Source organism: Abrus precatorius, unplaced genomic scaffold, assembly GCF_003935025.1.
Source record: "Abrus precatorius isolate BTA unplaced genomic scaffold, Abrus_2018 Scaffold9, whole genome shotgun sequence".
In the NCBI taxonomy this organism is placed as follows: Eukaryota; Viridiplantae; Streptophyta; class Magnoliopsida; order Fabales; family Fabaceae; genus Abrus; species Abrus precatorius.
In genome coordinates, this window is record NW_020874439.1 from 9,411,383 (window position 1) to 9,424,714 (window position 13,332).

Sequence of the window (13,332 nt, forward strand, 5' to 3'; positions counted from 1 at the left end):
TTTATTATATTGTATATATTTAACTTAAACTTGGTTTCTTCTTTTAAAGAAGAAATGATTTTCTTATTCTTAAATTTAAAGATTTATTTTTATAAAATTCACAATTTTTTTTATAAAATAAAATATATACTTATTTCGTAATTCTGATTTTCATCCTATCTCAACTATCTGATATTAAAATTTAGAAAAGTGATATTCTAGTTTTACTAATATATATATAGAAATAACTATTTCAAAGGTCGTTGAATTATTTTTGAAAATTTTCTAAACGATTCCTTTTATTTATGAATATTCATTTAGATTTTTGAAGTTGTAAATTTTTATTCACTCTTGCTGTAAGAAATTAAATATGATTATTAAATTAAAATAAATTATTTAATAAAATTTGGGTAAGAATAATTTTAAAATAATGATATCAAATAATAAAATTATAGTATATTAGGGAATATTTAATCATGAAAGCAGAATTTTGGTACAATTTTTATGCAATTATTATTATTTATTTATATGTTATGATATTAAATTTTTATTTTGATTAGAGTGTGTTTGAATTAAATTAATTTTTATAAAAATTATAAAAATTATAAATACACTATTTAATTTTGTTTGTTAGTTTTTAAAAAATTTAGCTTATCTTTAATTATTTTTATTTTTAGAAAGGAAACACTTTATTTAAGATAAGCAAATTTTTGGTGTTTATGATTAAAAGCTATTAGCTTAGTTTTTATTTAAATTTTATTTTTTATTTTTATATTTAATAACTGATTATTTTAAATACAAAATTAATTATTACACATATAATTGTATACATGAATAAACTAATATCGAGTTGTTTCAAATTTAATCGGTGATCTTGGATTCATGTCCTAATGAGTTTTACTTTTCTTTTTTTTTTTATAATTTGACTTATTATTTTATACAATCTAAATACAATTAATTATCATAAAATCACTTTTCATCTAAAATATCTACACACAAATTTATTTTTTAATCAATTATTGCAATAATCAATCATTAAAATAACCTAATTTTGTTTAACTTATCTAAACACACTATATTTAATAGGTGTCAAAATAATGCAATCAATAATCGAAAGATAATAAGTTTTTGTAAAAAAAATAAAAAATAGTTTGAGTATAAAAGAAACCAAATTTAATCAAGTTATTATGTTTAACGTGAACCAAAAACAATTAAGATATTAACACAATTAAGAAAATTAAAAAAATAATTCAAAGAATTAAGATAATTACGAATATAGTGTGTGTATCATACAAATTTTGTTATATGATTATTAAATATAAAAAATAGCGCTGATTTTTAAGATTATAAAATTATTTAACTTAACTTTATGCTTTAAAATTTTTTGATTAAATATATTCTTATAAATACTTTAGTTATAAATATTTTTTATGTATCCTTTTAACTTAAAATTGAGTAGGATTGATTTTGACAAAAATATATTTAAATTGTTAAATATGGTTGAAATACATGGATAAATTAATTTAAATTATATTTTTTTAATTAAAAATTTTAAAATTGATTTTTTAAATGATTTCCAATAAGCACTAAAGTTATTAATTGAAACACAAAATGTATAGCTAAAGTAATTCATTTCAATTAAATAGCATGTGAATCAATTCATTGTTGTTTTGTTAATGTATATTTATTTATATTTTTTATGTTGAATTAGTCTATTAGTTCTCATAGTTTTCTTTTTTAATTTTAATTTGATCTTCGTAATTTAAAATCTTTTTGTTAAGTACTTATAATTTTAAAGTTTTCTAATTAAATTCATAATAGTTAACACTGTTGTATATTTGTAAAGTATTAACGACATTATATTTTTATATAATTTGGTAATTTTTTTAATTTTTTAATTATTATCTTTCATAAGCATTTTTTAAAAATCCCAATATCATATTAATGTTGGGGGTGATATTTTTAATGTTGAATTATCGTTAAAATATTTGAATTTTATATATTAATAGAGATAAGTTTAAGTTAATTTTTTATTAGTTTATTATCATAAAATAGTGATATAAAGTAAAATAAAAACTTGAATTCATGATATAAGAAACCTAAATGTTTGGTATACATATTTTTAAGAGTCTTCAAGTTTGTTGAAGTGATTCAAGACCTTTTTTTTTCTTTCTAGTGGATGCATGTTAAATATAATTGAAAAATAACTTTTTAATTTAGTGTTGAATTATTTATTATCTAGTAATAATAAGATTTAAAAATTTACAAAAAATATTTATATAAAAAAATAAGTGTAATTTAATAAAAATATAATGATATTGATTGTTAAAATTTACTAAAAATACTTTAAAATATAAGAAATTAATTAAAAATATAAATAAACTATAATAAATAAAAAAACTAATTCAACTTATTTTTTATTTAAAACACATGTATTTTTATAAAAAAATTACTCAAATTAAGTATAATTTTATAAATAATAATACTCGCCCTTTTTTAACGTAGGCATGTATGAATGATGAATTTACCGATTAATATAAGGAAATGCAATCTGTTTTCAATTATATATCACTTTGTTTTCCTGCATTTCAAGGAAACATCGCCACATAAAATGTGCAATTCAATTAGGAAGATTCTTTCCACCAGAAAAATAAAAAAAGAAAGTTCCATTAACATAACCATTTTGTTACGGAATAATTTTGAATACCAAGAAATGAACGTTGAACATATCGAAGGATACTTTACATTTTCAAAAAGCATTTCATTAATTTTATACCACACTTTCTTTTTCAATTGCGACCAAATCAATTGGAAAAAAAATAAGTATAATTACTTAGACATTTTTAAGGTAATTATTTATAATTTTACTTTAAAATTAAAATTTTACTTTAAAAATCCACAACAACATTACATATACATATTTGAATAAAATACAATTTTAATCTTGATGATTAAGCATTATTTAAAATACCGAAAATAGTGTTCTTTCTTTATAAAAGAAAAAAAAAATGTGCCACGTGAAACGAGTAACGGACCGAAGTGGGTCCCAAAGAGTAAAAGCGTGCGCTCTCTCTTTATCTCTCTCTGTCCCTGCGTTTGTCATATGGCTATGGTCTCATGAACGTATGGTCATCGGTCAATGATATATATTTTTTAAAAGTAAATCTAGAAAAATGAGTGTTTTCAGATTGAATTAGATTTTTTTAATTTTATTATTAAATCATTTGATTTGATAAAATAATTTATTAATAATTAGTTTTTAGTTTTTATTTTATTTAAGAAGAGAATACACATTTCATAAAATTATAAAAGTATAAGTTAAAACAAACATTTAAAAGTAGACCAAAATTGTTAATCTAATAATATAATACTAAAATAATTAAATTTATCATTATATTTATATTTATATAAGTATGAGTAATATGTTAAAGTTATGAGCAAATCATATATATGTATCGATTTAATTTGGATTGAATTAAACACAATAAAAAATTCATTTTTTTGTGTGTTTATAACTCTTAAAATTTATTTTAGTCTTAATTTTTTAATTTAATGTTGCAATTTACATTAACTTAAATTCTCTGAGTATATATTTAATAATTAAATTAGTCACTACTTATGTATTCATATTCAAGTGTTAAATCAATCTCAAATATGTATTCAATCAAAGTAATTCTCGAAATATATGATATAAAAGTTAAATTTTATTAAAAGAATGAAAATTTAATTTTTTATCTTCAAAATATTAATGATCGACCACAAGTTTTAGACACTAATATCTAGCTGATTTCTAATGACAAAACTAAGTACAGTTAGTAAATAGTTGTGGTTTTTAAGAATATTAACAAAAGTTTGGGTTTTATTCATATGCATGCATGAAAAAACTTTATTAAAAAAGGTTAATTCCCATTTAAATATTTTTTATACTTGAAGAGATTAATTTTTTACTGTTAATTGAGAGTTATTTTTTATGTAAAAAAATCTCAAGAGCTCTCAACTTTCTCTATTTCCGGTTTTCAATTAACGTGCAATAAATAAAAAAATAAAAAATAAAAAGCTGAGGAATAGCTAGTGTAGTGGGAGAGGATATATAGGAAATGGAGAAAGAGGGTCGGCGCTTTTGGACTTGGTATTTGGTTCAGTCACTGCGTGAGAAATATCAATGTATTTATATTTATATTTACAATATCGATATTGATAAATAAAAAGTGATATATGCAGCACAGCACAGCACACATCTCAAGCATAGGAGCAGAGTGGACTGAGTTGTGTTGCGGTTTATAGGCACAGCAAAACCGATCTCTCTTTAACGGTTACTTTTGTGTTGTGAGAAAGAATAAAAAGAAAAGAAAATAGAGGGAGGACTCTAATCAGTGACAAGAGTTGGTTCTTCCTTGTTGCTGGAATGGATTATAACAACAATGACGAGTAAATCTTTCTTTCTCCTTCTTTTTTCTCTTCCCTTTTTTTTTATTTTATTTTAATAATTGGGGGTCTGCTTGGTCTGGTTGATGGATTTTGGGTGGGTTTACCAAATGCATTTATGTGATTCAAGTTGTAGGCTTTGATTTTGTTTGTGTTGTTCATGTTATTTTGGTTTTGGTCTTGTTTTTTGTTATCCTGAGAAAATGGTTTGGTACATGAAATGGGTTTTTTTTCATTTTTCATTTTGTGAATTTTGCTTCTGTTTTTTTTTCTTGTGTGTGTGTGTGGGGGGGGGGTGTTCTTATTTTGGGGGTCTTCATGTTGCTGTAGCTACGTACATTTTGTTTGTTTTGATTAACGGAATCAAATGCTGGATAATGGTTCTGGTTGATTCAGAAGTTTTTGTGGTGTGTGGCTTTGGTTTGTTCTGGAGATTGTTTGATTTGGGTCATATTTTATGGATAAAGAATGGATGATGAGGGTTTTGCCTTCTCTGATTAAATTGGTGGGTCATCTTTTTTGCCCTTTTCTCCTGTTCTTGTTTTTCTTTTTTTCTTTATCTTTTTCTTTTTTCTGCTTTTTTTGTTATTATTCTTTGGCTAATATCATCAACAGAAGGAAGAAAAACTGTTTAAATGCTTACTATGGTTTCTAATGTATACTCTGGTGGTTTTGTTTCTAATTTTTTGTTTGGTGGTTTATGGTGGTAATTGCTTGAGTTTACAACGTTGTCAATCTTGTCTTGTATATGTTTCTAATTATGATGCCTATAAGCCTTGTTTGGGGATTTTGAGTTAATGCTATCCTTTGTGTATTCTTCTACATTGGTTTCGGAATGTGCTTCTTTTCTGTTGGTCAATCTTTGTCAAAATTGCATCACACCATGACATTTACTTTTCTGCTAGTAGCGGTGCTAAGGAGCCATGGGATTGGCAAAGGGAGGATTATAGTCTCCAAAAGACTTCCAATTTTGGTAATTCTCACTGTAAATTAAAATGCTTCTTTTACCTAACCAATGCCTGAGGAAAATTTGTTGATTTGAGCAGAAATTTCTGAAGAACTGTGGAATGACGTGCCACAAAATGAAGAAGATCTTTCATACATGTTTGATGATGAAACAACTCCAGTTAAAGCTTGTGGTGATTTGGCTTATAATGTCAATATTGTGGGTAAGCAGTTCTCCTGCATGCACCTTTCTTGACATTGTCTTGACAGCATCTGTAACTTGATCAATTGTTCTTTTCTCCTTTGTGACTATTATTTGTTACCTTTCTCTAATCCAAATACTGGTGGTTTTTTAGATTCAAATAGTATGCAAAAGGAACCAGAGGAATGTAGAGAGCCTTCTTCTCAAGTCAAGAGGCGACGGATGCTACAGTTCAATAGCCGTGATAGGGATCAATCTCTATCCAATGAAGAGATGTCTGCATCATATTTGAATAATGTAAGTGGTTGCAGTTTTTTTTCCAGATTAACTTTTCACACTCATAGCATGTTGAAATGGTTCTAACAATATGAAGAAGACTTGTGAAATGCAGATTTGTTCTTATTGTTGAAAATTGCAAATGACATCATAACCATCCTTGTTGACAAATGACTGACATATTGTTTGCTTTAAATCCTTTTATCTTTTTTACAATAACTGTTTTTTAGGGTATGTATCTGTTTTTCATGAGTCCTATTTGTGATTATTGGTATTTGTCCCTAAATAATGGGAAGTCTCTTTGTGCGTGGGCTTGATTCCCAATCTTGATTATTTTCTTATGTTAATGTCAACAAAGCATCATTTAACTTTATATTTAAGCCATAACATTGTGGTTGCCTTAAGTTATGACTGTTACTTTGTTGCATATGCAGGGGAAGGAGGATCCAGTTAAGGATATCTTTCCAGAAGTATCACAATGGGTCTCGGGGACATCAGGTTTACCTTTTGCAGGATTCTTCTTTATACTTTTTCTGGTACATAGCTTTTGTATATTTTTCAATTTTGTTTCTGATCTTTCCGAAATCATTACAGATTACACATTAGGAAATGCATCCGCATCTGGTTATGAGGACCTGGAATCAACTGAAGGGTGGCTTGCAGAATACTTTAACGACACTGGGATGCAATTCAGTCCTGATGATTTGTATGCTTATCTGGACCATTCATTTTTTTGTGGATAGTTGGTTATACAACAAAATAATCTGACAATTTGTCATTTGACTCAGGAATTTTTCAGGGGCAGATGATGTTCAGATTGATGTTGCTGGTAGATGACATTGTTTTCCATTCACTACTGTCTGCTAATTTTGTTTCTTCCTTCATTCTTTCCTCTATAAATTGAGCTTTATTCAAAATATATTCTTTCTCCTGTAGAGCTTAGTGACATCACACCATCATATGAACAAAATGTGGTTCAACAGCATGTCCCTCGAACCCCGATAATCTTCAAAGGTTTGACTTTGTCCTTGACAGTCTCTGTTTCTCTTGTATGCTATATGGTAAAGTGATGCACCCACAAGATGTGAAAAGCAAGCACGATTTTACGGAAAATTTTTACTTTCCTCTAAAAATTGGCTTAATGTAATTTTAGTCATCCAATTTTTTTGTTAGTTTTGTTCCTTGTAAATTAAAAAGATATACTAAAATACTCCCTATCATCACTTAGTCATGATGTGACATGGCTAGACCTGAAAATTGTGATTGACATAACATATAGCTAGATGCATGCCATGTCATTACTAAGTAGTAATAGGGACCATTATTACGAAGTTTTAAAATTTATATGGACCAACCTAAAAAAAATGTTGAGGGATCAAAATCAATTTAAGTCATATATTTACAAGAGGTTAAAAACATTTTTTTAGGACATTTTTTGACATAAAAACAAATTCAGACTTTTTTTTATCATGTTTAGGTAGAAAATCTTTTATAAGGACTCCCACAAAATTGGCTTCTTCTGTGGCCTATCCATTTGCATTCATTAAACCGAGTGGTGCCCATGGAGATGTAACCCTGAAGGAAATAAATCAGCGCATTCGAACACCACCTCCATCAAAATCAAAGCAAAGCTGTGATGATCCATCTGCTTACCCCAAATCAGCCTTCTCTGGGAAGCCTGTGGTTGGTAAAACGAAAATCCGCACTGAAGGGGGAAAGGGTAGCATCACAATTATGAGAACTAAAGGTTAAGCGTAAGTGGTTCAGTACTAACTTTTTCTCTTACCCATTAAAGTGTGGGGTTGACTTCATTATCTGTAATATATCTGGCAGATTATAGAAGTTGATACTGCAACTATTTTTTGTTCTTATTGACCTGCATATATTACACCACCTTAGCGTTTGTTTCCAGTGGGGTCTAGATAATCTTATAGCTCTTCTTTGGGGTACATGATTTTGTTTTGAGCTAATTTTGTGATGGGAATCTTACTATTTCTTAGATCCTTAGTCCCCACCACTCCCCAGCTTAGCTTTTGTAATTGAACCATACAGATTATTTTAGTTTTGTGGCCTTGCTTATTATCTCAAGGTCTTGTGTGTCTCTTTTATTACCAAAGTGTTGTGTTCATATCTCTTTGTATTATATTCTTTTCCTCTATATTTTTGTTGCTTGCAATTAAATAACACACTGCAATGCATAAAGGTAGACAAAATAGATGCAGTATTTAATCAATTGATTTGTTGTTAGATTTATAGTTAATTTACATATGACATATCAAAACAGGTGTATATGGTTAATACCACCATATTATGATGCTCCACACTGAACCAAGTCTATATTAGATGCCTTATACTCCTCAACCTTTATTTTTATTCCTTTTAGTTTCTATAGGAATACATGGATTTTTTTTTATATACACCTGATTATCCAACCCGAATCACATAGTTCATGGATTGGTTGGTTCAGTTGAGTGGAAAATAGAATAAATCAACACAAATCATTATTTATATTGGTTCAAGTAATACCTAATAATGTAATTTACGCTTTACCCATGAAAATGAATTTATTCGTAGGTTGTTTTTAAGCATGTTGATCAGAATTTATAATGTAAAATACCTAATAGTATGCCTGAAATAAAGTTCACTTATTTCTATATCTCAAAAGGGCAATATCTATAATAATTATTAGTTAAATTTTTTTGGTGTACACAGAAATATTGGGTGACAATTTTAATAAATAGTTTTTAAAATATATTAGGTTTAACTGCACTTCGGTTCCTCCTCTAGTTTGGATTGTGGTGATTGTAGTTTTTATTTTATTTTTAGTTAGTTAAGTTTCTCTAATTTTAAAATAAACATTTGTTTTCACTGTCAATTTTTTTCTACTTTAATATTTCAAATTATTATTCTTTTGTCTATTTTTTTGAGGATTTATTATAAATTTAGGATATAAAATTATTTTAGTGAATAAATGAAAATTTTGAACAATTTGATAAGATATTAGGACTTGGAAAGGCGAAATATAAACATACATAGATCATGTAAGAGAAATAAATTTTAACAATTAGATCTTATAATGAATGGTCAAAATTAAAATATATAAGTCATGTATTTTTAAAAAAAAGGTCATGTGATTTTAAAATAATTACTTTTTTAAACTTTTAACTTTGATTATTTATGTATGTTTAGACAATTCAAATTTATTTCTTACTCTCGTATATAAGGTTCCTCTTACGATATATAATGTCATATTAATATTTATTCTAAGATCATGTGTTTAGATGGATGTAATATCATTAAAATGCTTGTTATGGTATCTATAAACTTGAGAAAGTATTTTGTCTCTTCTTTATATTAACCGTTGTAGATTTATAGTTTTAGTCATTAACTACATTGTTTATTAATATAAAATTAATGGTAACGTGTAAAAAGAGGGTACTAAACCTTCAATTATAGAGAATACAGTAAATTTTATCTATCAGTATTAATATGTTAATAGAAATTATTTTAAAAATTAAAATATATGAAGAATAAAATCAAACAAATAAAAAGATTAATAACGATTTTTATCTTAATTGCAAAGATTAAAAAATATCGAATATTTATTGTTATATTATCAATCAAACTTCATTTGTAGTCATTAATTTAAATTTATATTAGCTGTATTTAGTGTATTGTAAAATATAGTTTAATTTATGTAAAATTATACTTTTGTTTCTCTAACTTATTCATTTGCTTAATTATTTTAATTTTTAAAAGTTTTAACTTTTTTATAATTTTTAAATATATTTTAAATAATGTTTTTTATTAAATATATTAATTTGTTAATATTTTTTTCTTTCTTTTATCATACATAATTATCCTTTTCCTACTCCGCTCCTTCCAATTCCTCTTCTCCCCCTCTTCTTTTTGTTTTTCCCTCACCTCTCATTTTCTCTGAATAACCCTCCCTAATTTGATGAGAAGGAAGAAGGCATGGAAGATGAGAGGATTTGAGATGATAATAGAAAATAAAAATTAAGATATATATTTTTTACTTTTAATTTAAATAAAATTTAAGAAGTTAAATTAAAAGATTGTAGATGTGTATATAGATAAGTAACTTTGATTTAGGAGAAGATTGAAAATTGCAAAATTAAAACAAAATAGAATGAATAGATTTGAGAATATAACCGGATAGGATTTGAAATGAGAAAAAAAAATTTATTTGAAGAGAAATCTAAATATTAAATAAAGCTGACATTTGAAGGACAGAAATAAATTTCAGTGTTTAATAGAAAATAAATATTCATATAAAAAAAAGAAAACAATTAATAATTTGAGAAATTTAAAATTATAAAACTCTTAAATTTTTTATTTTAAAAAACATGACCATTCTGTTTTAATTTCTATAAATTTGACTTTTGCCCTATCTTAAGAACTAAAAACACAAGGGTTGTAGAGTTTTTAAGAACTACAACATATAAAATTTAAATAACACATTAGAACCATGTAAAATTAGGCAGGTGAAAATAAATAATTTTTTTTTATAAAGATTGATTATTAAATTATTTTATTCTCATGGACAATTTATATTCAAGTAAAAAATGTATTAGCAACTTGTGATGTAACATGTCACAGGGAAAAAGAAAATACAATTATGTTAAAGATTGAGACTTATATTTATACATTATTTTTGTTCTATTTACCTATCTGGAGAAAGAAAAACTACATAATCGAAAGAATTTTATCATTTTATTATAAATATTCGATAAACTTATTATATACCCTTTATTAGTGGCCTCTCTTTGAACCTCTTGAACTTTTGGTTACTTGTCTAATACAAATGTTTTATTTATTATATTTAAAATTTTGATATTAACCAAAAATTATTAAAAAAATCATAACAATTAATATTATTTTGAATTTCTACATGAGAAAGTGAAAAAAATAATATTACACTTCACGGGCATAATGCTTTGAACTTTGACATGGACAAGAGAGAAGAACCTTTGTATAGACAACAATTAATATAATGTTGCTTATGTTCTAATTTATCTATTCATGGAAAAAATTACAAAGATCAAGTAATCTAATCATTTTCTTACAATTAATTATAAACTTAATAATTTACCTTTTATTAATGGATTTTCTTTTGGCTTTTGAACTACCCAAGAAGTAAAAATAATTTAAATACATCAAAGGATAATAGTAAAAAATTAATAATTAATATTGTCTTAAACCTTTATATTGGCATATAAATAAGTATAAATTCATTTTCTCTTTTTGAACAAATAAAATAAGAATAAATGTACTATAAAATTTTATTATAATAATAACAATTAAATCCTATCACATTAGATAAAGATGTCTATATAAATAACACAATGTTATTGAGTTCTTTTAAAAGTTGAATTTTTTAAAATATTATTTGTTGTTAAATTTATATTAATAATTTTTTCTAAAGTTGTTTTTTTTTTATCTCTTTCTATCCCTTTTCATTAAACTAAATATCACATTGTTCACTACTTTTGTTGCTATCTCTTGTGACTTTCTTTGCATGTATCTATATTATATTAATTGATTTTCTATCATTTTTTCACAATAAGAGCTACTTAAAATATTTATTTGTGTATAATCATCTCTTACTTTTTGTATTGTTCCTTTTGAATTTAGAATTTACTCATATAAGATAAATGACCATAGTTGTGTAATAAAACTTTTAGTTAGACAAGCATTTTATAATCATAAATAAATTTTAATGTCTTTTTAATTATAACTACGTTTATGAAAAACATCATTACTTTCATCATTATTTTGTAAAATCAATTCCAAATACTTAAAATTTTATTTTAAATTTAGATTTTGATGAATTTCTTTGAACTTGTATTTCTTTATGTGTTTAAAATTAAGAGTAGCAAGGGTTGAAAAATAATATAATTATATTTCAAAAGAATTTATTAATTATTATTGTTATTTTATTATTCTAATTTAATTGTTATTATTACTGATATTTGCAGTTACATAGTTTATGAGATAATTATTATTATTACTTATATTTTTAGTTATATATAACAGTTACCTGAACAATTACACTGGTTAAAAAGTATTTTATATATTTTGGGAAAACCATACAAAAGAGGGACGAACATGCACAAACTTTTCTAATTATATAATTTTTCTGGGTTACGAGTTTTAGATCTTACTAGTTCTTTAGAGCGTTGTTTTTTTTTAGACAAGAAGAGTCTACGATATCGTGGAAGATTTTCTACTACACCGAAATAATCCTTAAGGACAATGTTCTACAAGCCTCAGACTAAATTATTGATGAGCTACTTCAGGTCGATTTGGACAACAATCTTAAGGATTATTTTTGTGTATCTTTCTATAGGTAAGCATGACATTTTAGTTATTTTTGATTCCACACATATTTCACATTTGCTTAAGCATCCATTACTAAAACTAGAAATCAAATCTTGATATTACATTTCCTTTATATAATAAGCACTAACATGTCCTAATCTAGCATGCTAAATATTTAGAGTCAACCAAATAAGCAGAAGATGAAGTATTTTCATTGATAACATAAGCAACACTGAGTACAAAGAGTTCCTGTTTACAATAACTTTTTCCCACAAACACATTATTTTTTGTCATCACAATTTTATTAGATTTAAAAGACACCTTAACTCCAACTTTCCCTGTAAATTAATAGAAATTAAGTTCACACTAATACTAGGCACATGTAGCACTTCATTGAGAGGAAGGGTCTTGTTAGATGTGAGCTTCAGAAGAACTTTTCTTTTTCCAAGAACTTCAGCAGTCCTGAGTCACCAAGATATACTTGTTCTTCTTCATCTCTCACTAAAGTGTAGAAGGTAAATATATTTTCGTTTGCACAGATATGCTTGATAGCCCCAGAGTCTACCATTCAATCACTCACATTAGCCATTAGCAAGGCTTGAGAAATGATCGTAACTATAATATCATCTCCTTCAACCAAATTTGCATTTGGTTTTGGAGGATTTTCACTTCTCTTCCTGTGTCTGTATTGAGTAGCACGATGACCTATTTTGCTACAAACCAAACAATTTCCTCCACTAGTTTTGAGGTGGGATTATTCACTTTTGGGACATAAGGTTTACTATAATGAGACCTTTGATTAGGTTTATTGTCATACTTTTTCTTATTAGCTTGTATCATGTTTGCTCTTGATGCAAATGTCTTTGCCCTTACCGCCTTGAGTTCCTTCCTATTTGTGTCCTCAATAATAATGTGGGTGATAAGTTCAACTAAAGATAATAATTTATTCTTATGCTTTAGTTGCTGCTTATAATCCTTCCAAGATTCTAGTAAATTTTTAATTAGTAGTCCAATAACAAAATTCTCAGGCAGTGTGATCTCAGCTTTTATGTCTTTCAGCAGCTTGTGGTATTCATTGATTTGAGTCTTGATATCTTCTTCATCATTCATCTCTCACTTATAATAGTGTCTAATGATGAACTTCTTTCTTCCAGCATCCTCAG

General features: G+C 25.9%; 1 protein-coding gene across 2 annotated transcripts; it reads left to right on the forward strand.

The window, feature by feature from the left end:
• The first annotated feature begins 4,096 nt into the window (after positions 1 to 4,096).
• LOC113850315 (protein XRI1-like) lies at positions 4,097 to 7,948 on the forward strand. Of its 2 annotated transcripts, none has more exons than XM_027480804.1 (9): positions 4,097 to 4,407; positions 5,313 to 5,377; positions 5,451 to 5,573; positions 5,706 to 5,848; positions 6,262 to 6,325; positions 6,422 to 6,533; positions 6,616 to 6,656; positions 6,764 to 6,841; positions 7,305 to 7,948. In XM_027480804.1, the coding sequence occupies exons 1-9, from the start codon at positions 4,385 to 4,387 to the stop codon at positions 7,577 to 7,579; spliced, it is 924 nt and encodes a 307-aa protein (XP_027336605.1). In that variant the 5' UTR covers positions 4,097 to 4,384; the 3' UTR covers positions 7,580 to 7,948. The 2 variants fall into 2 exon arrangements, with proteins under 2 accessions (XP_027336605.1, XP_027336604.1); XM_027480803.1 differs by having other exon boundaries at positions 4,201 to 4,407; positions 5,310 to 5,377.
• The last annotated feature ends 5,384 nt before the right edge of the window (positions 7,949 to 13,332 follow it).

Bases quoted from the DNA above. Each gene is read 5' to 3' on its own strand.
- LOC113850315 (XM_027480803.1), top strand. From the start codon at position 4,385: ATGGATTATAACAACAATGACGA. The intron at 5,849-6,261 runs GTAAGTGGTTGC...TTGCATATGCAG, and splicing joins CTGCATCATATTTGAATAAT to GGGAAGGAGGATCCAGTTAA. The intron at 6,842-7,304 runs GTTTGACTTTGT...TATCATGTTTAG, and splicing joins AACCCCGATAATCTTCAAAG to GTAGAAAATCTTTTATAAGG.